The sequence below is a fragment of the Mus musculus genome, chromosome 12, assembly GCF_000001635.26.
Source record: "Mus musculus strain C57BL/6J chromosome 12, GRCm38.p6 C57BL/6J".
Taxonomy (NCBI): domain Eukaryota; kingdom Metazoa; phylum Chordata; class Mammalia; order Rodentia; family Muridae; genus Mus; species Mus musculus.
In genome coordinates, this window is record NC_000078.6 from 64,995,728 (window position 1) to 65,022,896 (window position 27,169).

The window sequence follows — 27,169 nt, forward strand, 5'->3', positions numbered from 1 at the left end:
TTATATAAGTTGTGGGGTGGCAAACTTCTTTTTTTGTTGTTTTTTTTGTTTTGTTTTGTTTTGTTTTTCGAGACAGGGTATCTCTGTGTAGCCCTGGCTGCCCTGGAACTCAATCTGTAGACCAGGCTGGCCTCTAACTCATAAATCCACCTGCCTCTGCCTACCAAGTGCTGGGATTAAAGGCGTGCATCACCACTGCCCGGCGGCAAACTTCTTTTAATTAACAACTTTACTTTTATTTTGAACTTGTCTATGTGTTCCTGCATCATGTGTATTTGTGTATGGGTGTATATGTGTGTGTGTAGGTGCATGTATGTGTGTGGGGGGGAATGTGGGTGTGTGTTTGTGTGAAAGTGAAAACACAACTTTGTGTGTCCACAACTTCCACCTTGTTTGAGGAAACATTTCCATCACTATACTGTATAAGCCAGGCTAGTTGCTACACAAGCTTTCTGGGAATTCTGTTTCCATCTCCCACCTTGTAGAAGAATGAGAAGTATACCACTATACCTGGCTTTATTTGTGTTCTACAATTTTAAGTTCGGCAAACTTTAACAGTGTATATACTTTTTATAAACAGAACTGTCTCCCCAGCCCCTTGATTTATATTTTTAATGTTTTAGGTAATTGAAATTTCTGATTTTTAATCACTTAAATTTCTGATATATAGTATGCTTTTATGCTACACTCATGGTTTATATAATATGGTTGTGCATATATATATTCAACAGTTTATGGAGTATCTTCAAACACTGACAGATTGATATCCTTAAGCAAGAATTTAATTAAATATTAGTACTATATAATTCTGTCAGATCTTAGTTCTAAAATAAGGATTTAAAAACACGTAGTTGGTCCAGGATCAATAATGTATACCTATAATCTTAGCATGTTAGGAGAAAGAGGCAGGAAAATCATGAGTTCAAAGTGTTCGGACTGCATAGAGAGGGAAAAGCCAACCTGGGCTATGTGAGATCCTGTCTCAAGACAGCATAGTTTGTTTTCTATTGTTTTCATTTAATGCGCTTATGTATGTCTCCTGTTCACTTGCTCTTTCTCACCATGCCTGCACACGTGCATGCACGCATACACTTTTCTGAGATAGATACATTTAAAAAGTCAAGCTTTCTAAGTAATTCCAGATATTTCAACTTTTTCATGCAGACTAAAGTTTCTATTGCAAAATCTACTTATGAAAAAATGAGACAAAAGAGAAAGGAAGAAAAAGAACTTCTTGATGCTAAAGATTGTGAACGGAAAGAGACGAATCCCTGGGAACGAATAAAGCATCTAGGAAGCGAGAAAATGACATCCGAGAGTAAGTTGTTTTGTGAATGCTTGTTAAATACAGTGGTTGCAACAGGGCACCACGGAGCAGTATATGCACCACGGAGCAGTATATGCACCACGGAGCAAGATATGCACCACGGAGCAGTATATGCACCACGGAGCAGTATATGCACCACGGAGCAGTATATGCACGCAGCTTCTTATGGTTTGCTTCTGCCTGTGCCTAGCTTTAAGACCTGGGAACAGCTTCAGTTTAGTTCAGCATATGAAACTATTGAATTGTTTTTAGATCCAGATTGACTCAACAATCCCCTCTGTTCTCACTGGAATTATTCCCTTTTCAATAAAAGGTGCTATTCTGTTGTTATAGTTACGGTAATTGAGATAGTGAAGTTAGCTTATGTTAGATCATTACCAGAACAATCAGGCTAGGGCTGGTAGGCTAGCTCATAGGGTAAAAGCACTTGTTGCCAAACCTTACCTACATTTGAATCCTAGGAAGCACATGGTAAAAGGTGACACCTGCCTCTCACAAGGAATCCCCTGCCCTTCATAAGTGCAACCTGGCATGCACACATACAAGTAAATGTAATTAAAAATGTAAGTCACTATCGATCTGTTCAGTTTGTCCTTGAGTACTACTATGTTCTACACATTCCTGAGGTGTGGCCGTGTGTGCTCACATGCTTGTGTGTGTGTGCCCCTGTCCATGTTTGGCTGTATGCACTTGCTTGGTTGTATTCATGCATTTTCCTGTGTGTGCATTTGTGGAAGCCCTAGGTTGGCATCTAAGTCTTCTGCTTTATTTTTTGAGTTGGAGTCTCTCACTAAACCTGGAGCTTGCAAAATCAACCAGACTTGCTGGCTACAGCTGCAGGGATCTTTCCCTCTCTTCTTCCATCTGCTGAGATTAGAGGTCTGTGTTGCCATGCCCATCTTTTTACATGGATCTTAGGGATAGAAATAATGTTTATATGTCAAGCATTTAATGACTGAGCCATCTCTTGGGGTGTCTTTAAGACCAATGAATAGATTTTGGGTATACTACACAACTGCGTGTTCTTTTCGTTGATCCATGAAGTCCTATTATGCACATATTATTGGCCCATATGTGCATAAGATTAGGGCTACCCACTGGAGCATGAGTGGTAGTGTTTTTAAGATAAGATTTTATGTCTTGTAGGCTTGCCTTAAATGCACTATGTAGCCTCAGATGACTCCAGATCATTCTGTCTCTACCTCCCAAGTACTGAGATTCTAAGCGTGTCCTGCCCTGGTTTATATACAGTTCTTTCTGGGGTTATAATACTTCAAAGCTAGGGGTATATATATATATATATATATATATATATATATATATATGTGTATATATATATATATATGTGTGTGTGTGTGTGTATGTGTGTGTGTGTAAACATTCATGACACCTAATGAAAAGTAGTTCTGAACCAGAAAAGCTTATTGAAATGGGTTTATTTTTTCTTTGTTTGTCATCTTCTTCCTACCATGTGAGGTACCACTGCTCAGCACCTGTGTTGAGTGTCCCCCAACCACCTTTGTTTTTTCTTGGCTTCTACAGACACCCACAGAGACTGATGTAATACATCAGATAAACTAAATCTAAAGAAACCAAGAATCTGTAAGACATTTATAAAGGACTATAATAAAGAACCCAATAAAGTAGGGCTGATACATTGTTGCTTTAGAGTTTCAATTTTTGAAGGATTTGTATGTATAATTAGTGAACAGCATCAAGTGAAAGTTCTTATTCTTGTGATTACAAGATTTCCTTACAAATATCATGGTTAATAATCTTTTATGATAATTATTTTCTAGTACCTAATAATTTCTTTTTAAAAATTGTTACATGAAAAGAGAATCGATTGATTTCTTTTTTTTTTTTCCTCACAAAAGCCCATTCTTGGTTCGTTTAGCTTTTTTTTCCCCCTTCTAATCCATAACCTTATATTGTGCAGTGCTCTCAGGGCATTGCTGAGAGACAGTGTTTTCCCAGTGTCTTAGAGCATGCCTTGAAAATGTCTAGTAAATACCTGATTATGGAAGAAGCACCATTCATATTGCTCCACATGGACTTCAGATTTATAATACTCATTATATACTTATTGATAGGGTCTAGTTAGGGGGAGAGCCGAGGGTGGATGAATTGTGTTAACACAATAGTTTACATCCATGTGTAAAGTTGTCAAAGAGTAAATTAATGAAAATATTATATATCAATCGAAAAAGTCTGTATTGTTATAATTGCCTCTATAAAGATCAATGGTCTTTCTTTTTAAATTAATAACTATGTAGTAAAGTAAGTATATATACAAACAGTTTTTAGAAATTAGACCACATTGATTCCTTTTGTTCTTTTTCCCTTTTTTTTATTATTCTTTAATATTTTTTTACAATTCAGTCATTATCCTCCTCCTGGTCCGCCCTCCAACTATTCCTCATCCCATTACTCCCCACCACCACCCACAAACCCCATCTCCAAGAGGATATCCCCACCCTCACCCCACCAGACCTCCCCGTTCCCTGGAGCTTCAAGTCTCTCAAATGTTAGGTGCATCTTCTCTCACTGAGGCCAGACCAGGCAGTCTGCTGCTGTATATGTGTTGGCAGCCTCATATCAGCTGGTGTATGCTGCCTGTTTTCTGACTCAGTGTCTGAGAGATCTCCGGCAGGAGTACAGGTTAGTTGAGACTGCTGGTCTTCTTATGGGGTCAACATCCTTAGCTTCTTCCAGCCTTTCCCAATTCAACCCCAGGGGTCTCCAGCTTCTGTCCATAGGTTTCTACATTTGACTCTTTCACCTGCTTGTTGGGTCTCTCACACGGCAGCCATGTAAGACTCCTGTTTATAAGCACAACATAGCATCAATAGTAGTGTCAGGCCTTTAGCCTCCCCTTGAGCTGGATCCCAGTTTAGGCCTGGACCTCCTTTCCCTCAGTCTCCCCTCCATTTTTGTCCCTGCAGTTCTTTTTTTTTTTTTTTAACTAATTTATTTTTTACACTCCATATTTTACCTGCCCCCCCCCATCCACCCTCCAACTGTTCTATATCCCCATACCTCCTGCCCACCCCCTGTCTCCTGGTGGAGACAACCCCCCACCCCACCTGACCTCTAAACTCCCTGGGGCCTCTAGTCTCTTGAGGGTTAAGCGCATCATCTCTGAATGAACACAGACCTGGAAGTTCTCTACTGTGTGCTGGGGGCCTCATATCAGCTGGTGTATGCTGTCTATTTGGTGGTCCAGTGTTTGAGAGATCTCGGGGGTACAGATTAATTGAGACTGGTGGTCCTCCTACAGGACCGCCCTTCTCCTCAGCTTCTTTCAGCCTTCCCTAATTCAACAACAGGGGTCAGCAGCTTCTGTCCATTGGTTGGGTGCAAATAACTGCATCTGACTCTTTCAGTTGCCTATTGGGTCTTTCAAAGGGCAGTCACGATAGGTCTCTTTTTGTGACCTTCCCTTGAATGCACCAGAAACCTAGGAGGTGAGAGACTCTCAGGACTCAAATGGAGGGACCTTAGATGAAGTGCCCAACAGTAGGAAGAGGGGACTTACAGAGCCCACCTCTAGCAGGAAGACAGGCCTGCAGTTATTTTAGATAGGACCAATTCTGGGTCAGAGTTTTTGACTGGGATGGCAACTCCATCCCTCCACTTGATGTCCTGTCTTTCTGCTGGAGGTGGACACTACAAGTTCCCTTTCCCAAACCTCTTGAACCAACCTTGCATTTCTGAGATAAAGCCTACTTGATTGTGGTAAATGATGGTTTTGCTGTTTTCTTGGATTTAGTTTGTGAGAATTTTATTGAGTATTTTTGCGTTGATATTAACAAGCAAAATTGGTCTGAAGTTCTTTTTTTTGTTGGGTCCTAGTGTGCTTTAGGTATCAGCATAACTATGGCTTCATAGAATGAATTAGGTAGTCTTCCTTCTGTTTCTATTTTGTGGAATAGTTTGAGGAGTATTGGTATTAGGTCTTCTTTGAAGGTCTGATAGAATTCCACACTAAAACCATCTGGTTCTGGGCTTTTTTTTTGTAGGGAGACATTTAATGAGTGCTTCTATTTCCTTGGGGGTTTTGGGACTGTTTAGATGGTTTATCTGATCCTGATTTAACTTTGGTACCTGGTATCTGTCTAGAAATCCGTTTCATCTAGATTTTGCAGTTTTGTTGAGTATAGGCTTTTGATGATTTTTTTTTTTTTTTTTTTTTTTTTTTTTTTCTGAGACAGGGTTTCTCTGTATAGTCCTGGCTGTCCTGGAGCTCACTTTGTAGACCAGGCTGGCCTCGAACTCAGAAATCCGCCTGCCTCTGCCTCCTGAGTGCTGGGATTAAAGGCATATGATTTTTTGAATTTATTGTTTCTGTTGTTATGTCTCCATTTTCATTTCTGATTTTGTTAATTTGGAACAAATTGTTTCTGTGCCCTCTGGCTAGTTTGGCTAAAGGTTTATCTATCTTGTTGCTTTTCTCAAAGAACCAGCTCCTGATTTTGTTGATTGTTTGTATAGTTCTCTTTGTTTCTGTTTGGCTGATTTCAGCCCTGAGTTTGACTATTTCCTGCACTCTATTCCTCTCCTTTTGTTCTTAAAACTATAGTTTTTTGCCGGGCATGGTGGCGCACACCTTTAGTCCCAGCACTTGGGAGGCAGAGGCAGGCGGATTTCTGAGTTCGAGGCCAGCCTGGTCTACAAAGTGAGTTCCAGGACAGCCAGGGCTACACAGAGAAACCCTGTCTCGAAACCCCCCCCCCCCCAAAAAAAAAAAAACCTATAGTTTTTTAGATATCTCAGCCTCAGTCACACAGCTTTTGTGCTCTTAGCATGCATCTATCAGAGTGGAAAAGTGACAGACTCCAAAGAGCAAGTCCCAAGACCAAAAATCACCCCCCAACAGGAGATGGCTCTGTTCTGGGAGGGGGACAGAAGCTGGACTAGATAGTCCCGGAGAAGGCTGCTCATAGTCACAATGTGGTACAGATGCATGTATGGCCTCAGAGTCATTGAAGACAATGTGAAAACTGTTTCTGTGAAGGGCTGCTTTAATGAACTCACTGTGTAGAGTAAATAATGGATCAAGCGTGATTGGTATCAAGATTTATAATAGCTCCTAAAAAATCAAACCCAAAACAATGACAACAACAAAAATCCTAGGTTGGCCGTGGTTCAGGGTTAGAAACATTTTTATTACATTGAATATGTTAATAATTTTGAATGTGTACTACTCTCTATATGTTGTTAGGGTTGCAACTCAATTGCTCAGTGTCAAGTTTTAGTTCTTCAAATAGTCAGTCTTGCATAGTCAAATATTCTAATTGGTATATTTCAGTGTTTTCCTGTAACTTGAATCTATACTTTCTACAGCTATTATTTTCTATGGAAAAAAATTAATATAAAAGATAAACTTTTAAGTACATGTGATTTAGACTTACTACAAAGTTTTTGTTTGTCTATTTAGATAATAAACTTATGCATATTATATGAGAAAATACTCACATAACACCTATATTGAATATGCTTGTATCCTTTATGTAAAGGTTTGTTCTTGCCTTATTTAATGTTTTGTTTTAGATGAACCATCTTCTGGAGTCATTCCACAATATAAAGAACGAATGTCTTCTGTCACTCACAGTCCAGAGATAATGGATTCATTAGAACTACGGCCATTTTCCAAACCAGACATAGCACTTACAGAAGCCTTGCGGCTTTTAGCCGATGAGGACTGGTAAGTTAACAACCCTTCCAGATGTCCCAAATTCTGTAAATCCTTGTCAGGGTTTCAGCTGGAGCACCTGGTGGCATTTTTCCCCTTATTCTCCTGGACTTCCTCAAGTATCTTGCAGTCCAGTTCCAAACCTCCTCCTCCTCCTCCTCCTCCTCCTCCTCGTCCTCCTCTTCCTCCTCCTCCTCCTCCTCCTCCTCCTCCTCCTCCTCTGCCAGGCTATGTCCATCAACATCAATGTGCCGTTGAGCTTGGGGTGTTACTCACTGGTTACACACAAAAATAAAGTGTGCTATAATGTATGTCTATTTAAAATCTTAGTAAGCTGTATACATTTGCCCATTTCTTCCTCTCTTCTTGAAACTGAACTTTCTCAGAAAAGTGATTCATCATCTCTACAGTTTCACCTCCTGTTCACTTCTTAACCTTCTTTAATTGTCTTTCAATTAGGACTCATGCACTAAAACTAAAGTCACTATTTTGTTAAATCTACACTATCTTTTTTGTCGTGGTTGTCTTGGTAAATTCACTTTGTCTTAGAAATATCAGCTTGTTGGTTCTCTTCCTGCTGTAGTGCTTCCTGATTCTTTTATTCTGTTTTGGGAATACTGTAGAATTCAGTCCTCTGGTGTTCTCAAAGCTACAGTCATTCTATATGTCAGGGATGGTCTTTCCTTGGCAACTATTTTTTGTAAATCACCAGAGAGTATATATTTTAGATGGCTGATGTCTTGTCTTTATTGTGAGTTCTCAACTCTGCTGGTGTATATTAGAGAGCGAGAGGTGGCGTACACTTATAATCAGAGCACCTTGGAAGTGGCATCAGGAAGGTTGGAAGTTCAGAACCAGACACTACTTTATAACGAGTTTGAGGCACCATGGGCTACCTTGTCACCCCCTCACCTCCCAAAACCACAAGACAATAGAATATGTCTTTACATAGAATATATGAATTTAAAACTCTCTGTACTGGCTAGCTTTGTGCCAACTTGACACAGCTGGGGTTATCACAGAGAAAGGAGCTTCAGTTGAGGAAATGCCTCCATGAGATACAACTGTAAGGCATTTTCTTAATTAGTGATCAAGGGGGAAAGGCCCCTTGTGGGTGGGACCATCTCTGGGCTGGCAGTCTTGGGTTCTATAAGAGAGCAAGCTGAGCAAGCCAGGGGAAGCAAGCCAGTAAGGAACATCCCTCCATGGCCTCTGCATCAGCTCCTGCTCCCTGACCTGCTTGAGTTCCAGTCCTGACTTCCTTGGTGATGAACAGCAATGTGGAAGTGTAAGCTGAATAAACCCTTTCCTCCCCAACTTGCTTCTTGGTCATGATGTTTGTGCAGGATTAGAAACCCTGACTAAGACACACTCTAAGGCTGGAGATGGCTCAGTGATTTAGAACACTTGTTGCCGTTGCAGAGGACTTGATTTTGATTCCCAGTGTACATGTGGTGGCTCACAGTCATCTATAACTACAGCTTGATGGTATGGTATCTGATACTCGCTTCTGGACTCCGTGGCCTTTTCCCCATCCACCTTAGTGTTTGCAAGGGAGCACAGTAAAGGAAACTGTTGTCAGGACCACTCTATTTGGAGACGGTTCTTATTGTGGATAAGAGAGAGTAAAGATCGAGAAGCATCTGAAAGAGCCCAGGGCAGAGAGAAAAGAAAGCAGACTGGACATAGCCAGGACTCAGGAAGTGGAAGAGTGGAGAGAGCATAGTGAGAAAGTGCAGGGAGGCAACTCATGGAAGTAAAGTAGGATGAGTAGAGGTCAGCTTGAGCTGATTTCTAGGCAGATTGGGAGCCTGAGACCTAACATATCTATTCTTATCTGTTCTTACCGCCTTTCTTCAGCTCCTGTTTAGGTAGTCATGTCAGTGATACTTTCTGGGTACAGCTTCTGACATTCCTGTGAAACATAGTCACTCAGCAAACTTCTTGATCCTCTGGCTCATACAGATATTTTGTCTTGCTCCCTCTTCCACAGTTCTCCCTGAGCCTTAAGGCTGTAAAGCTTGAAAAAAAAAAAAAAAAAAAGAAGGAAAATATAGGTCTAAGAAGATATAAAACAAACAATTTTAATTAATATGAAAATGACACATAATAAATTTAACAAACACATATCTATAATTATAACTGTATTCCATGTGTGAAGCTAAAGATTTAAAGTATTTAAAAAAACAAAAATATGGACAGATGGGAATTTTACTTTTTGAGATGACAGATATAGTGAATGGGATTAACTGATTACTAGACATGGTAGAAGAAAAGAGTAAAAAATCTGAAGATATAAAAGGAAAAATATTAATAAAAACTGAAAATATAGATTGAGGAAATGGTTCAGTGGATAAAGTACCTGCCCTGCAAAAAGCAGAGTCAGAGTTTGAATCCCCAAGCCCACATAATGCCCACCAGCAATTCCAGAGCTCAGAAGTCATTGATACAGAGGTACCTGAGACCCCTAGTCCAGACAGCAGCTAGATAACTGAACTGGCAACCTCTGGGATCAAGTGAATACATAGAGAGGAATTGAGGAAGATACCCAGTGTTGATCTTTGGCTTTTCCACTCATATCCACATGTGCGCACATACAAATAATACATATACACATGCCAGCAGGACTAGAATAAGACCATCACCACCACAACAACAGTAAACAACAACAAAATTAGGCTGGTAAAATTGCTAGCATTGTAAGCCTGACCACTTGCGTTGGATCCAAGAAGCCATGATAAAGAGAATGAACTCCAGTGGTTGTCCTTTGACCTCCACATACATGCCATGGTATGTGCCCATACTCACAAAGTGCACACACCATGGATGCCAGCAGTGCTACCAACTAAAGTTGTTTCATACTTTACATTCTTTATACATAGAAATGAAAACCGTCAAATATGATGTTAAACCTAAATAACAGTGGAGTCCCTACCTCCTTTATTAGTATCGACCCTTTGTCAGACCCCTTAAGTCTGAAAATGAAAGATGAAAATACAAGCTATAGAAAACACTGTTAGTGTTCACTGCTCTGAGACATTTCCTCACTAGTTAACTAACAAGTAACTTTTGTCTTCCTTTTTCCTCTTAAGCTTTTCTTAACTTGATTTGTTATTTGTCTCCTCCTTGCCAGAAAGAAGATAGCACTTTTACTGAGAGAAATAATAACTTAGCTTGACTGTTATGGTGGGTTTTTCTGTTAAAATTTTTATAGAGAGATTTTAGGGATTACTAAATAGTAAGTAAATAATAGGGGCTGGAGAGATGGCTCAGTGATTAAGAGCACTGACTGCTCTTCTGAAGGTCCTGAGTTCAAATCCCAGCAACTACATGGTGGCTCACAACCACCTGTAATGAGATCTGACACCCTCTTCTGGTGTGTTGGGAGACAGCTATGTGTAATAAATAAATTTTTTTTTAAAAGTAAAGCAATAATAAATAAGAAAATAATTTCCTCATTGCCAAAAAAGAAAAGAGAAAAATAGAAAAGAAAAGACAAGACAAGACATTGGAAATTCTGTTCTAATTAAATCCCGTTTCAAGATGATTTTGTCTTTTTGTGTCCATAGGGAGAAGAAGATGGAGGGACTGAATTTTGTCCGATGCTTAGCTGCTTTCCATTCCGACCTGTTGAACACAAAATTGCATGAAACAACCTTTGCAGTAGTTCAAGAGGTAATGCTTTGCGATAAGTTGTGACTTGTTTATTAGGAGTTAACATACATGATTTTAACATTGTTTAGACAACTCTGCATAACCTGATTTGAGTGTACTTGTATATAAAGTAGAGCATTCTTAATTTGTAATATTTGAAAAGGTATTTGATGTTGATTTTTAGGATGTATAACAACACATAATCATAATCAGGTATGGTGGAGCATGCCTTTAATCCCAGCATTGGGGGTGAGGGGGAGGTAAATTCAGGCTGAGCTCTGAGTTTATATGTATCATGATGAGTTTCAGGACATAGAGAATTTCAGGACAACCTGGACTATAGAGACCTTAGCTACACAAGCAAACATGTAATCTTATGATATTTTATTGATAAAGACAAACACATTCCAGAGTGATATTGCTGAGTTTCTAACATGTGGTAAAAAGTCCTGTTTAATAATTGTTTTTTAGGTGAAAAATTTACGCTCTGGAGTGTCCCGTGCTGCTGTGGTGTGCTTAGGTGACCTTTTTACATACCTGAAAAAGAGCATGGATCAAGAACTAGATAGTGCAGTAAGGGCTTTGTTGCACAAAGCTGGAGAATCGAATACCTTCATAAGGGAAGATGTTGACAAGGCATTGAAAGCTATGGTTAATAATGTAACTCCTGCACGTGCAGTCACTTCTCTCATCAATGGAGGACAAAGGTAATCCTCAGAGGAATCTGGAAATACCCTCAAACTCCAGAGTAAATTGTGCTCTGTGTATAGTGAGGAGAAAAGCAGAGTTTGTACAAATACTTTCTACAGGATAACAATCCTGTGTTAAGCATAAAAAGAACCATAATATTGTTTTTCTAATAATATCACGTATGTTCAAAGATCTGAAACTAAATAAAGCTTAACTATTGTCAGTCATGTTCTTCAGTTCTGGGACATTGGGACTTTACGGTAAGATGATAGGCTAGAAGCTGTCTCTGAGGCTGCAATGGAAATGCAACTCTAATCATAAAGGCATTTACAACATCAAATAGACTTGACCAGAAAAGAACTTTTCCATGGCAAATTATAGTCAAGATGTAAAAAGTCATAATGAAACCCATTATTATGTATTAATTAATGAATGCTAATAAAAACATTGTTAAAAATGCAAAGCAGAGAACCAATAGGAAAAGCTATGATGAAGGGTCTGGTAAGAGGGCTCAGTAGGCAAAGCTGCCAGCCACCGTGTGTTGGTCCTCAGGACTTAAATGCTGCAAGATGCAAACAATTCCCATGAGTTCTCTGACCTCCACACTCTTTCCATAGCATACATATCCACACACATGTACTCAGATGTACACACTTTAAAAAATGACTTAACAACAACAAAAACCCTTATAGCTAACCTATAAAGAAAAGCACCTCAGAATAACATCAAATGTCTCACAGCTCAAAGCCCAGAAAACATGGAATGGTATAGTTTAAGCCATAAAAAGTAAATAGCTGCCAACCATGATACAAGATAAAGCTATCTTTTAAATCTACTGGAAAAATGAGGAACTTTGAACAGAATGCACAAACAGGCAATTCATGATAAGCAAACTAGCACGGAGGAAAACACTCAAGTAATACTGTACACTAAAGAAAAATCATTCATGTGAGCACAGGAAAGAATACATTTCATCAGAAGAAGAGACGGATGTGAGAAAACCCGCCATTCCTGACACAGTAAACAAGCCCTAATATGAATAGGGAGAAGAGAAGAACTAGCACTAGTCTACTCCACCCGAACCAGTTAGCAAAACTACAAATTACCAGCCTTTCCACAATAACCTTAAATAGAAGTAGGCACAACTCACCATTAACAGATACTGATCATTTATGTGTGCTATTGCATGCTTTCTTCAGCCTATGGGTGGCAGAAGGCAGAGGTCTGAGATAGAAAGTAGCCTGGCCTGCCACACAAGGTACTGACTAATCAGAGCAATATAGTGGAAACCTGCCTCAAAGTGAATCATAAAAATAAAACTTGCAGACCAGCTGATGAGATTAAAATTCAGATCTATATGTTTGTAGGAAGCACACCTCACTGAAAGAGAGGTGTTGTACTCTTAGAATATTGTTCATGCCTCCAGTTAGTTTCACTCAATCATGTTCTCTTGTAGCCATCTGCACATTGCAGTAAGAAGATGTACAGCCCAGCACTTGGCAGATGTAGTAGAATGTATGGACCCAGAGCGAATTTCATCTGGAACAAAGGATATGGCTGATCGTTTATTGCCTGCTGCTGCTAAGTTTGCTCAAGACAGCTCACAAGAAACCAGGTGAATAACTGGTAATATTTTCTAAGTCTTATTTTTTTTCCTTAATTAAAAATTAACATTTATTTACTTTGTGTGTGGGAACAGAGGAACACAAGTGTGCCATGGAATACACATGTCATGGTTTGCATATGAAAGACCAGTTTGCTAAGTCTCCTACCATGTAGGTTCTTGAATTCAAGTCACCCATTTGGAAGGTCAGTGCCTTTACCCACACTAAAGATTTAGAAATACGGCTTTAGAAGGTGGAGATTTTTAAAAAGAAAGAAACATTTTTTTCTGAATGGAAAAATGATTGATATTGGGGGAGAGTCCTATTTACCAAGTGTAAGTGATACTGAACAAACACATAGTGAATTCTCCAAATTTACACATGCCAGTTTATAATTCTTAGTAAGATTTTAAGTCATTGAGTGACACAAGACTAAAATGAGCAGAAAAGTGGCAGAACTTTATTGTGGGCAAAAGTCACAAAAATTTTGGGAAAATTTACGTGTTTAAAGCAATTAGAGGGTTGGAAAGATGGCTCAGCGGTTAAGAGCACTGACCGCTCTTCTGAAGGTCCTGAGTTCAAATCCCAGCAACCACATGGTGGCTCACAACCATCTGTAATGAGATCTGACGCCCTCTTCTGCGGTGTCTGAAGACAGTGACAGTGTACTTACATATAATAAATAAAAATCAAAGAGGTACACATGTCAAGTATAGGAGTAATGTTTAACCACATAATAGCAACAGAAAATAAAGTATTTATGCTTACAATATTTTATAAATTTCTGATGAATATTACTTGAACAAGTCTAGGAAGGTTAATAACAATCAGCAAGAGAAGGCTAGCTAATATTTATAGCATGGTACATATAGTGGTGCTGGACTCTCTCTGAGTCTCCAGCTCAAAGACACAGAGACCTTTTATTAATATGAATACCTTAGGCCTTTGTTTAGGCTTCTTCCCAACCAGCTCTAAACTTAAATTAACCTGTTTATTTTAATCTGTGTTCTGCCATATGGCTCCTGAACTCTCCTCAGTTTCTTATGTCCAACTTTCTCCAAGTGTGGCTGGAGACTCTCCCAAATCTGACTGTTTCCCAGAGTTCCTATTTTTTCCTGGGTGTTCCACCTAGTCTCCTGCCCTGCTATAGGCTGTCAGCTCTTTATTAAACCCATCACCTTAGATTAGTCACTTTAATCAGAAGGAGAATATCTTTACAAAATATGATGTAGATGCTGCTTCATACAGAGTGCACAAGAATAGTTTTCCAGCATAAACAGAAAAGTTTTATTTATTCAGAAACCTAGATTAAGTTCCTTTTCTCTAACACTATTGCCCCTCACTAAGTTATTTAGTCTTTGTTAGTCAGTTTTGTAAGTTTAGGGAAGGATGGACATGATAAGCTGTCTAATTATGGGGAAAGTATACAGGTTTAGGAAGTGGTGGTGCATACCTTTATCCCTATCCTATTTGAGGGGAAAGTTCCCTGTTAATCTGCTATCATGTCCTTTTCTTCAGTTTCATTACTGAGGAGATCTGATTGACAGATTGTCCTAAGATCATTCTGTTCTCACAAGAACTTGTCTTTTGAGTCTTATAGTTTCCTGTGTTGACACCTGTCAGCGTAAGTAACTGACTTGTCTCAGGGCCAGTCCTCTTTTAAGAATAATACTGTGCTAGTAAGATCTCTGCTCCAAGATTTCTCCAGTATGCGCCTCTATGATGAGTGATGTTCCACTATTAGACTCATACTGGCTTCTTTACCGGAAGAGGGGTTGGCTTAGTTTTATATAACATAATCCTAGCTTGAAGACTCTCCCCCCATTTTAGTAGCATATCAACCTTAATTGTGTCATCTAACAGCGACCTCATTTTTAAAACTTGTATCTTTAATAACAAAGAATAGAATTTTGAAGAGTGGAGTCCAGTAAGTTTGTGTTAGAAAAGGAGAGAGGGGGTCAGAAAGACAGGATGTAGAGAAGGTTAACAAAGGCCAGACCTTTTCGCTGTTGAGGAGCAGCAAGGTCCATGCATGAGGATGCCAAGACAGAGAGGATGCACTTTCCTTAGCTCTTGATCCAGCAGAATGCAAGCTTAAATATGGGCTGCTGTGCACACACACACACACACACACACACACACACACGAAATCAACAAGTGCCAAACCTTGTACTTTCCATCTGACTTATGGCTGAAAGATTTAAGCTGCAGTGACTTTAAAAGGGAGCAGATGTGAGAGCAAGGGGATGCTTTTCTCTCAGTAGTCAGTGTATCTGAATTTGAGTGATGTATCTACCTAAGGGGTTAGCAGTCTCACTGTCCATAGCCCCATCCACTGGGCAAAGTACATCAAGGACAGAAACTGAATGTGTTAATATATGCAAAAGTATTTATGTCTTTCTCACAAATCCATAGGTATTATGGTCGAAAGATGCTTTTCCTCATGATGGGTCATCCTAACTTTGAAAAACTACTTGAAAAGTATATCCCATCTAAAGATTTGCCATATATTAAAGAATCCGTTAAAAATTTACGGCTAAAGGTATGTAAATCAAGTTTGTTATGTAAAATAATTTTAAAAACAAAGCTTATAAGCCAGGCATTCACAGCATTTGAAAGGTGGAGGCAGGGAAATCAGAAGAAAGGGTATCCTGGCCTGGAATATTGAGTGCTGGCTTAACCTTGGCAACATAACACCCAGTCTCAAAACAAAGACAAAAACAAAAAGCCTCCAAATAAATAAAGTAATAATATATAAAGAAATAAGTAAAAATGAGTACAATGTTTATTTTTCCTTAACGATAAAGAATATAAACAATTAAACATTTGTTTTTTAGTTTACTTTTATCTTCCCTATATTGAAATAGGGCTACACTTGAACTCTAAGTAGATATATGTACACTTGGACCTATAGAGTAAATGTCTATTGCTTATTAAGAATTGAATTATGGGAGAGATGCCTCAGTGGTTAAGAGCACAGGCTACTCTTCCAGAGGACACAGGTTCTATTCCCAGCACCTACATGGTGGCTTACAACTGTCTGTAACTTGAATTCCACAGGGCCAGTGTCTTCTTATGGATTCCTAGGACCAGACAAACATGTGCTGCACAAACATGCAGATAGGAAAAACACATAAAATAACAGTGAAAATAATTTGTAAAGTAAATCTTAAAGAAAAAAAAAAGAAGAAGAAGTAGTAAATGATGGTGGGACATTGAAGAAAACCTCAGCTGGAGAGATGGCTCAGTGGTTAAGAGCACCAACTGCTCTTCCAGAGGTCCTGAGTTCAAATCCCAGCAACCACATGGTGGCTCACAGCCATCTGTAATGAGATCCAATGCCCTCTTCTGGTGTGTCAGAAGACAGCGATGATGTACTCATCATATACATATATATATGTATGTATATATATGTATATGTATGTATATATATGTATATATAAATAATTTTTTTAAATCTCCAAGCTAGAATAAAACCTTAAATATGGTAGGCTTATGTTTGTTATGTTAGAACTGTAAGACTGGGGTTACAATTCTGACCACATAGTAGTCAGCACAACAGTTCATTGTTTATTTTTATAAAATGAGGATAGTAGTAAAATGTTAAAAGGTACATTTTAATGTTCTTAGTGTACAATTTTTATATTGTAACTTGGTGTCACTTGGGCTAAGGACTCAATTATAAAGGGATATACAAATAAATATAGTAACAAGCATTTTAGATCAATTTTTCTGCCTCTTAGTATTGACTGTTTCATAGAGAACTTGATCATATAGAACTTACTAAAATAGCCATGCAAAGAAATGACTAAAATGAAGTTGATTGTATTTGGGAGTTATTTCAAGTACAATAAATAGAAAAATGTTTAATTTGTTATAGTGTGTGTGTGTGTGTGTGTGTGTGTGTGTGTGTGTGTGTGTGGTTGTGAGCATATCATGGTGAGTATGTCAAGGTTAGAGAACAACTTTGTAGAATTGGTTCTGCCCTCAACTCAGCTTCTGTGTGAGTTTCAGGAATTGGAGTCAGGCTTGTGCTTTTACCCACTGAGCTCTCCCAGGCTCCATCCTACAGCTGCTGTGCTCTATCAGAGCTGTGTAGAGGAGGCAATTCGTAAGCTGTCTCCCATTGACTTACAGGGCTTGGGAGAGATACCTCTAGACACAGCATCAGCAAAAGGAAGGCGATCTCATCCTGGCAGTGTTGGGAACACAAGGTCATCCTCTGTTTCTCGAGATGCTTTCAGTTCTTCTGAGAGGTAACATAATCTGATGGTTCACATGTCTGAGAAGTGACCCTCATTATCTCAACTGGATGTTCTAATGACCTTTCTCAGTAGGAAAGAACAGTTTTAAACAAAACTGTTTTTAGCATATTTAACTAATTATCTATAATGCCAACTAAAAAAATTAGTATTGTTGAGTTTTTAAGTATTACTGTATGTACAATTTTAAACTATTAAACAATCATTATATACTAATAATAGAAGTTTTAAAATCTTTCAAACTATCATTATGACCTTTCTTTTACATTGGTTTGGGGTTTTTGTTTTTGTTTTTGTTTTTGTTTTTTGAGACAGGGTTTCTCTGTATAGCCCTGGCTGTCCTGGAACTCACTTTGTAGACCAGGCTGGCCTTGAACTCAGAAATCCGCCTGCCTCTGCCCCTCCAAGTGCTGGGATTAAAGGCGTGAACCACCACGCCCGGCTGCATTGTTTTTTTAATTAATTAATTTTTTACACTCCATAATTTATTCCCCACCCATCCACCCTCCTCTGACTGTTCCACATCCCATATATCCTTCCCACCCCTCTGTCTCCACATGGATTCCCCAACCCCCACCCCACCTGACCTCTAAACTCCCTGGGACCTCCAGTCTCTTGAGGATTAGGTGCATCATCTTGAATGAACACAAACCCCTGCAGTCCTCTGCTCTATATGTGTTGGGCGCCTGTTACATAGTTTCTAAAAACAAATTTAAATAACATTGTTTATTTTGTGTGTGTGCATGTCTTTGGGAGGGGGAGCATGTGCCACAGTGAGCATGTGGAAGTCAGCAGACAATTCCTAAGAGTCTGTTCTCTTTTTACTATGTGAGTCCCAGTGATTGAACTCAGGTCCTCAACCTTCAATTGTTTTTTTTTTTTTGGTTTTTCTAGACAAGGTTTCTCTGTGTAGCCCTGGCTGTCCTGGAACTCACTCTGCAAACAAGGCTGGCCTTGAACTCAGAAATCTACCTGCCTCTGCACAAGCTTAAATTCTTGTAATTCAAAAATCATACCAGAAAGGTCATAATGATAGCTTAATAGAGTTTTTAAATTGTATTATCAACATGTTATGGTTGTTAAATTACTTAAGCATGTTATAAAATTCTGAAGGCCCCTGTCTGGTATATTTTTAATGTATTTAAAGAGTGCTTATGAATAGGTACATAGGTGTCCTAGTTATAAAACACCATGATCAAAATAACTTTGGGAGGAAAGGGTTTATTTGGCTTAAGCTTCCACATTGTTGTTCATCAACGAAGGAAGTCAGGACATGAACTCAAACAGGGTAGGAACCTGGAGGCAGGAGCTGATAAAGAAGCCATGGCAGAGTGCTGCATACTGGCTTGCTCCTCGTGGCTTACTTCCCTGCTTTTTTATAGAACCCAGGACCACCAGCCCAAGGATGACACCACCCACAATGGCCTTGGACCTCCCCTATCATTAAGAAAAATGCCTACAGTCCAACCTTATGGAAGGAAGTCTTCAACTGAGGTTCTCTTTACTCAGATGACTATAGCTTCTGTGTCAAGTTGACATAAAACCAGCAAGCAAAATAGTTTAGATAGATAGATAGATAGATAGATAGATAGATAGATAGATAGATAGATAGATAGATAGATGGATGGATTATTCATATACTTCAGTATAGATTTAATATCGAATTGAAAGTCTACACTCTGTATGAGTTCCAAGGCAGGTAAGGGCCTACATTCACAGACATTGTGTGCACATGCATTGTACACATACATCTACTAAAAGGAAAGAAATGTCTTTTAATAATGCTTGCCACTCACAGCATAGGTTCCAGTCTCAACCCACAGAAACTTTCCTTACACTTACAGAGTAGAGGGAAGGTGTCTCAGATTAGAAGGGAGGGGTCACTAACCATAGCAGGTTAGTGAAGTTATTAGGTAAGATATAAGTGAGCAGTTTTGGCAGTGAACCTTATTGTTTTACCTGTCTTGATCCTGCTACCTGATAGGGGTTTAAGACTAGATAGGATGTAAGCCATGGCAAATACCTTAGGTGCAGCATTTGTGATCTTTGCTTATATACAAAACAACTGTATGTAACAGATTAGAGGGAGGTAGGACCCAAGGGATTTATGGGTGTTGATTTCTATTTCTACTTGAAACTAGAGCATTGTAGAAACTAAGATGAAGTCCCCCTTCCTTGTTATCCAATACCAGTAGTCAGTTAGTGATTCTTAAGTAAGGACAAGTGTTTGTATTCATGCATCAAAAGGATGCTAGGAAAGTGAGGCTATGAGGCACGCTCAACTGTAGTCTAAATGAGTTGATAGATGACCGAGAAAGCCTTTCAGATATCATGGCTTCACATTCTGTGCTTTAAAGATTTTGGGGTGGGGTATGTGTGTGTGTCCTCTTTTACATGTACATGCAGAGGCCCGAGTTGACATCCAGTGTCTCCCTTTGTCACTCTACTTACTTATTTGTTTGCTCATTCTACACAGGGCCTTTCTATGAAGGCCTTACTATCCCCAGACTCACTGAGATCCACCTGCCTCTGCCTCTTGAGTTCTGGCATTAAAGATGTATATTACCACATCCAGTTTAAAACTACTGATCTTGGCCAGGTTTGATGGTACACATCTTTAATCCCAGCGCTCACTAGGAAGGTAGAGGCAGGAGGATCTTTTTGAAGTGGAAGATTGCCAGGGCTAATTTGGAAGGACCCTCTCTCAAATAAAAAAAAAATAATAATAATAGCAACATCGGCAAAATAAGTAAATTGATTGGGGGGGAAAAATGCTGTTCTTAATTTTGCCTGCAAAGTTAGTCCTTAACTAGCATTAGAAAATAGGATTTGAAGAGCAGTGCACTATTCTCTAATTTGTAAGCTTGTTGATTATGCATAAATTGTCTGAACATATAAAACAACATAAAGAAGAGCTGCTTTCCTTCAAGGAGACTTCAAGGTGTCTGTAATTTTGTCACATTCTAGGCAGACACCATAACAATCCAGGGAAGAGTCTTTATCTTTAATAATCTTCTTGTTAGACTATATCTCACATGATGCTCTGTGCAGGGCTGCTGTGACAGGTTCCTTAAAAGCTTGCATCTAGGCAGACATGGTGGCACACATTTTTAATCCCATCACTGGGACGGCAGAGGCAAAGTAGATTTCTGTGAATTTGAGACCAGTCTTGTCTACAGTTTCCAAGCCTGCAAGGAACCATGTAGTGGGATGCTGTCTCAAAAAAAAAAAACCTAAATCAATCAGACAAATGAAAGAACAACAACAAAACTTTTGTCTGGTGTTCTTTAGACTTAGATCCATGTGCCTTTCCCTCTGCACATTTTGATTGCTATCTATCTGTTTATAAATCTCAGCCATTAGTAAAACTATGCTGACTTTGTGAGTCTTTCTAGTAAACCATTGGCGTTCCCAATGCAGGTGGGCTACAGAATTTCTTAGAAATAAAAATTGAACTTGTAATAAGAATTTTTAATTTGGGTTTGTAGGGAAGTAAAAATGAAATATACCTTTCATTTTAGGGAAGTAACTGAAGTTCGAGAAGTCCCCAGAAAATCAGCTCCTCGTAATTCCTTAGAAAGTGCTGAGTATATTAAAGTCATAACAGGATTATTAAATGCAAAAGACTTTCGTGATCGTATTAATGGGATTAAACAACTTTTATCAGACACTGAAAACAATCAGGAGCTTGTTGTAGGCAACATTGTGAAGGTAAGGACCTGAGTTAACTTTGTTAGGCATTGCGGTGTGTGTGTGTGTATGTGTGCATGTGTACGCACGTGTGTACATGAGTTCTACCCATAGGTGGAATTCAGAGGACCGCTTTTAGGAGGTAGTTTACTCCTTTCACACAAGATCTGAAGGATCAAATTCAGGTCCTTGGCCTTGGTATCATGGCCCTTCAAGATTACTTTTCATTTGTAATCTATAGCCAATAAAAAAAATTGTGTAGCAAATTATCCCAAACCATGGAGCTTTATATATGTTATTTAAAAGTGTTAAAAATAAGCTTGATGTCGGGCAGTGGTGGCACATGCTTTTAATCCCAGCACTTGGGAGGCAGAGGCAGGCAGATTTCTGAGTTCGAGGCCAGCCTGGTCTACAGAGCGAGTTCCAGGACAGCAGTCAGTCAGGGCTACACGGAAAAACTCTGTCTCAGAAACCAGAGGGGGGGGGAGAGGGAGGGGGGGAGGGGGGGGAAAGAGCGGGGAGAGAGAGAGGGGAGAGGAAGAGAGAAGGGGGAGAGGGAGAGAGAAGGGGGAGAGGGAGAGAGAAGGGGGAGAGAGGAGAGAGAGAGGTGAGAGAGAGGTGGGGAGAGGGGAGAGAGAGAGAAGAGGGGAGAGAGAAGAGGGTAAAAGAGAGAGAGGAGGGGAGAGAGAGAGAAGAGGGTAGAGAAGGGGGAGGGGAGAGAGAGAGAGGGAGAGAGAGAGAGAGGAAGGAAGAAAGAAGCTTGATGTCAGTTATGGATCACATAGGCTGTGTGCTGTGGCAACTAAAATGTAATAGAAAAACATATGAAAATGGTCATGTAGGGAACTGGAAAGACAGCTCTGCAGTTCAGAGCATTTGTTCTAAAGGACCTGAGTTGACTTTCCAGTGCCTACTCTGGCAGCTGCCTGAAACTCCAGTACTTTTGAGCACACCCAGGAGCACACATACACAGAAATAAAAATAAAAGTCTTAAAAAGAAGAGAGTCAGTATTTCTCTGAAACATCCCACATATTGTTAAGCTACTAGTATTTTGTGAGTTCTCAGCCTGGCTTCAGTAAATATATGTTGAGAGACTCAGTACATACTCTTAAAAAAATGACAATTTAAGAAACTCAATATGGCTTCATTACAGACATTAAAACTTTTTATGTGTTTTAGAAATCTGTATACAAAAATAGGATATATACTTTATCCTACTTTATATATTTATATAATTTTTGTTTTATATAAACAAAGGACATAGAAATAAACATTGTAGTGTGAGAATACAGGTTACTTCTGGTTACTAGAACTTTTTTTTTTTTTTTTTTTTTTTTTTAGTTTTTTTCGAGACAGGGTTTCTCTGTATAGCCCTGGCTGTCTTGGAACTCACTCTGTAGACCAGGAGGGCCTCGAACTGAGAAATTCGCCTGCCTCTGCCTCCCAAGTGCTGGGATTAAAGGCGTGAGCCACCATGCCTGGCTGTTTACTAGAACTTAATTGAATTAATCCTGTTAGTAATTTATTAATTAAATTCCATTTTAAGTTTCCATAAGTACATTAAACTTGATAAACAGGCCATAATTACTTCGCATTCCAGTGAGTAGGTTTCTAGTATCTGTTAAATAAAAGTAAATCTCTTTGTTAAATCATTTTTCACGTGAAAACTTAAAAATAAGTAAGTATAAGGAATGATTAGTTAATGGCCTTCGCTTCATAGAGCAGCTCCTTGATTTCCTGACCTGACGTAAAGCTTCCTTAAAGTCAACTCTATTGTGTGTTGAGATTATGAAAGTTAAGGAACCTAAAGAAAAGGAATAATTGTTGAAGTATTGTATTAAAACATACAACTTTATTCTGAGAAGGCTGTGGATGTAGAGTGCTTGCCTAAAACACAAAAAGATTAGATCCTCAGCACCACATAAGCTAGCGTATGGAGCATGCCTGCAGTCTTCCTGCTGAAGTCATGAGCAGCCTGGAAAACTAAATTACTGGAAGATGTAGGCACTAGAGATCCAGCGTAGTGATGAAAGCATGAGGCCTTTGCTCTGATCTTCCTGTAGTTCAGGGGTAGGAGGTGACATTCCATCTAGTTGTGCTAACAACTTAAACTAAAGTTATATAAAGTATCTATAGTAAAATTTCTTCGTCTTTGTTCTGAATGAAGATAAAAAAAATTTCCCCAAGTTCTTAGCATGAGGTTGAACAGCATCTTCTAGCTAACAGCACATTTCATGTTCACCGTGAAGCCATCTAGCTGCATTTACAGCCTTCATTCCTTAATACAGCTTTCAGAGTACATATTTACTACCTGTAAAATTTAAATTTAACAAATCAAAGTTTATGTTATCTAAGTTCAGTTTAAATTGTGTGTGTGTGTGTGTGTACAAAGAGAGAGAGTAAAGCAGAAATGAAATGGCAAAAGGATTAGTATAGGATGAACATTGTTATACTTTAAGTAATTTACCAGTTTATTTCCAGATCTTTGATGCTTTTAAGTCTCGACTTCATGATTCTAACAGCAAAGTGAATCTGGTGGCTCTAGAAACAATGCACAAAATGATTCCTTTACTTAGAGACAACTTGTCTCCTATAATCAATATGCTGATTCCTGCAATTGTGGATAACAACCTGAATTCCAAGAATCCAGGCATCTATGCTGCAGCCACAAATGTTGTTCACGCACTGAGTCAACATGTAGGTAAGGAATCCTAAATTGGTACTCACATTTTTTTGATGTCACTTTCATGCTTTCTGAACCCATGTATTTTTATATGTTGAAATAAGTAATATTTTTCATTTAATAGCATTTAATAGTGTATCTGAAACTTTTTCATAAATTATTTAAGTGATGAAATATTTAAATTGATTATCTTTTTCATTGGATGTTCGTTTTTTTAACCTCATATTCATGAGATTAAAATGGATTATAGATTTAAATATAAAATATTACATGCTTTTGGGGCATAACATGGAAATTATGTCATGGCATTATAATGTAATAAAGCTTTAGAATCATTTTGAAAGAATGATCTATGCATTCAGTAAACTGGATTTCTGTAACTTAATTGTTGCATGAACCTCTTTTTTTTTTTTTCCTTAAGACAGGGTTTTTTGGCTGTCCTGGAATTTACTCTGTAGACAATGCTGGCCCTGAACTCCCGACTGCCTCTGCCTCCTGAGTGCACCATACTACCTGACTTGATATTTTCCTATAATTATATGAGATGTAACCTTTCATTGCGAAAGGCTTGTCAGTCCTACCTTTATAACTTCTTGTGAATCTTTTGAAATGTGAGTTTGGAAGGAGAAAAGTGAAGAGAGAAATGATGTAGTTATAATAAAAAAAAATACTTTTCTAAAAATATCATTAAATGTAAAAACTTCTCCATAAAAACAATTTTCTTGTTTTATTATAAAGCCACCATCATTTGAAACTAAGCTGTTCAGATGCCCTGCAGTAGCTTCTTCAGTGTCTTATGGATACTTTTGTTTCATCTTTACCTGTTACAGAAAACTCTAAGTAGGGATTAAGTATGTGGGCTTCTTAAGTTATTACATCTGCAGTGTTGAGATTGTTTTTCCTATTATTGCTGTTATTCAGAATTATTGAGATCTCGTTCTTAGACATGATTCTTGTTCTTTTTTTTTTTTTTATTTTAGACAATTACTTGCTTCTACAGCCATTTTGCACAAAAGCTCAGTTTCTAAATGGAAAAGCAAAACAAGATATGACAGAAAAGCTTGCTGGTAAAATATTTTTAAGTAAACTCTATTTTCTTCTTCCTTTTTGTTATTGTTGTTTTGTTTTGTTTTTTGGAGTCAGGGTTTTTCTTTGTAGTCCTGGTTGTCTTAGAACTTCCTCTGTAGACCAAGATGTCCTTGAATTCATAGAGATTCACCTGCCTTCTGGTGCTGGGATTAAAAGCAGGTGTCACCACTGCCTAGTCTGAAGTAATAATTTCTAAAGTAATGTATTTTAATAATAATTTTTATTGTGATATATTCATTATACCTAGCATAGGGTTTATATAAAGACATTTTTATACAGGTATATCCTCTACATTGAACATATGTTATTGTTTATGATATTGATCTCCAGGTATGTTTATTTTCCTGCAAATGGTATTAAGGATAAATTGATGGGTGTTTCCATTTAATTTATTATAGCTGTCAATTCAATATGACTGCTGTACAGATTAGAAATAAATTGTGTAATAGTCTACAAAAGAACAGTTTAAGACATGTACTCCAAAGTAGTCTTTAAAATAATTCTAGGGCTGAAATTGTAGTTCTATAATAAATTACCTCCTTAGGCTTCTAAACATCTAGGTTTGATGCCCAACACTGGAGTGTTTAAAGAGGAGAGGGAAAAGGAAAAGAAGTTTTTCCTGTGTTAAACAGGCATTAGAGTCAATGTGGATGCTCATGAATGAAGGAGGGTTCAGTGTTTTGTTTGCTTGATGAAAGGTCAATGAGTTGAGCTCTATAAATTGTATTTACCTGTATGTGGGAAATGTTGAGATCTTTAGCATTTCTTTTTCTGAACTAGTTGTCATATATAGGGCACTCTTGACACCTGACAAGCCCAGTATTTCCCAGTTTTGCCTGCTTGGTTTTGTTTTGTTTTGTTTTGTTTTGTTTTGTTTTGTTTTGTTTTGTTTTGTAGGCCTAACATTTTAGGACAAGTAGCCCAGGGCAGAAGCCCATATTTTGGATACTCGTTATTTAAGAGACCTTGAATTTACTTTGGGGAATCTCTGACTGTTGCTCATGTTTTTTGTTGCAGATATTGTTACGGAGCTTTATCAAAGGAAGCCTCATGCCACAGAACAGAAAGTGCTGGTGGTTTTATGGCACCTCTTAGGGAATATGACACATAGTGGCTCCCTGCCTGGAGCTGGTGGAAATATTCGAACAGCCACAGCTAAATTATCAAAAGCACTTTTTACCCAGATGGGTCAGAATCTACTAAATCAGGCTGCATCTCAACCACCACATATCAAAAAGAGTTTAGAGGAATTACTTGATGTGACAGTTTTAAGTGAATTATGAGTTTTTGATGAACTAGTTATGATGAACAATTTACTTGATGACAGATGAAATCTTTTTAAACTTACATTTTTTATTTTGAGTGCCTGAATTTCATGTCCAGTAAATTAAGTCAGGGGCTATGTTTATTTGCAGCCTACCTGTGAGTACAGATCTGTCTTGATAGCCATCACATGAAAACCTAAAATAATGAATATAAACTAATATGAAATATAAAATGATATGAAATCCATGGCACCTGGGATGAACTAAATTTTAAATATTTTTTGGGAAAAATCCTGTTCATTTGCACTATTCTATAGAAACTGCAATTTGTTGCCCCATATGTACAATTAGATTTGTAATTAAAAATATACTTTTTATTATGTAATCATGTTCTGCTATGTCTCATTACTCTGTCTTGTTTTATGAAGTGGAAGAAACGTCATTTAACTGTTATCACGAAGTCTGCGTGCTGTTTGTGAATAACATGTTTAAACCATCTGCTAATGTGATTATGCAGTATTAGCTTCCTATAGCTGCTGTGTTACTATGATATATTTGCTAAACTTTTGGGTTTGATCATCTGCACAATTGTGAAATTTAAGAGTTATAATAAAGCATGATGACCAAAGCTTAGAAAACATTAAACATTTGAATGCACGTTCAAGAAACGTGTTGAATGTAACTTTATTTTTGTGTGCAAACACTAAATTTTTAATTTGTGTATGTCTGTCCATTTATAAAGGTGTTATTTTGCTGCCCAGTTGTGTAATTCTCAAAAATAGTGCCAGGTCTTCTATAGTTTTTCTCAGAATTCTTGGGCTTACAAGTACTGTATGCATCTTAAAGAAGAAAAGGAATGTTTAAAATAAAAGGATTTATTTCTGTAGATGTGTGACAGGTGTCCTATTTTTCTAACTCTCATATATGTTAAAGTGAAAACAAGTTCTAATACTGACCTGTTCTTTTATTCCATTGGCTTTATCACTGCAAGGTAAGAGTAGACCCAAGTTACCTTTTTTGGGGGGGGGGGGGGGTGTTTTTTTTCGAGACAGGGTTTCTCTGTGTAGCCCTGGCTATCCTGGAACTCACTGTAGACCAGGCTGGCCTCGAACTCAGAAATCCGCCTGCCTCTGCCTCCCAGGTTTTGGGATTAAAGGCGTTCGCCACCACCGCCCGGCCCAAGTTACCATTCTTGAATTACAGGAAATT

At 38.3% G+C, this 27,169-nt stretch overlaps 1 protein-coding gene across 6 annotated transcripts in view; it reads left to right on the forward strand.

Moving 5' to 3' along the window:
- Positions 1–26,846, forward strand: part of Togaram1 (TOG array regulator of axonemal microtubules 1) — a 56,998-nt gene extending 30,152 nt beyond the window's left edge. For 4 of the 6 annotated variants that reach the window (XM_006516020.4, XM_006516022.4, NM_001364325.1 and 1 more), the window contains 11 exons: positions 1,165–1,318; positions 6,881–7,034; positions 10,592–10,697; positions 11,148–11,383; positions 12,823–12,981; positions 15,386–15,512; positions 17,108–17,226; positions 20,754–20,943; positions 23,405–23,624; positions 24,587–24,673; positions 25,713–26,846. In XM_006516020.4, the coding sequence (XP_006516083.1) occupies positions 1,165–1,318; positions 6,881–7,034; positions 10,592–10,697; positions 11,148–11,383; positions 12,823–12,981; positions 15,386–15,512; positions 17,108–17,226; positions 20,754–20,943; positions 23,405–23,624; positions 24,587–24,673; positions 25,713–25,978 (1,818 nt within the window). In that variant the 3' untranslated portion in view covers positions 25,979–26,846. Of the gene's footprint in view, positions 1–1,164; positions 1,319–1,788; positions 2,589–6,880; positions 7,035–10,591; positions 10,698–11,147; positions 11,384–12,822; positions 12,993–15,385; positions 15,513–17,107; positions 17,227–20,753; positions 20,944–23,404; positions 23,625–24,586; positions 24,674–25,712 lie in introns of those variants that run through there. The other 2 variants (XM_006516023.4, XM_017315119.2) reach the window with 2 other exon arrangements.
- Positions 26,847–27,169: the final 323 nt, after the last annotated feature.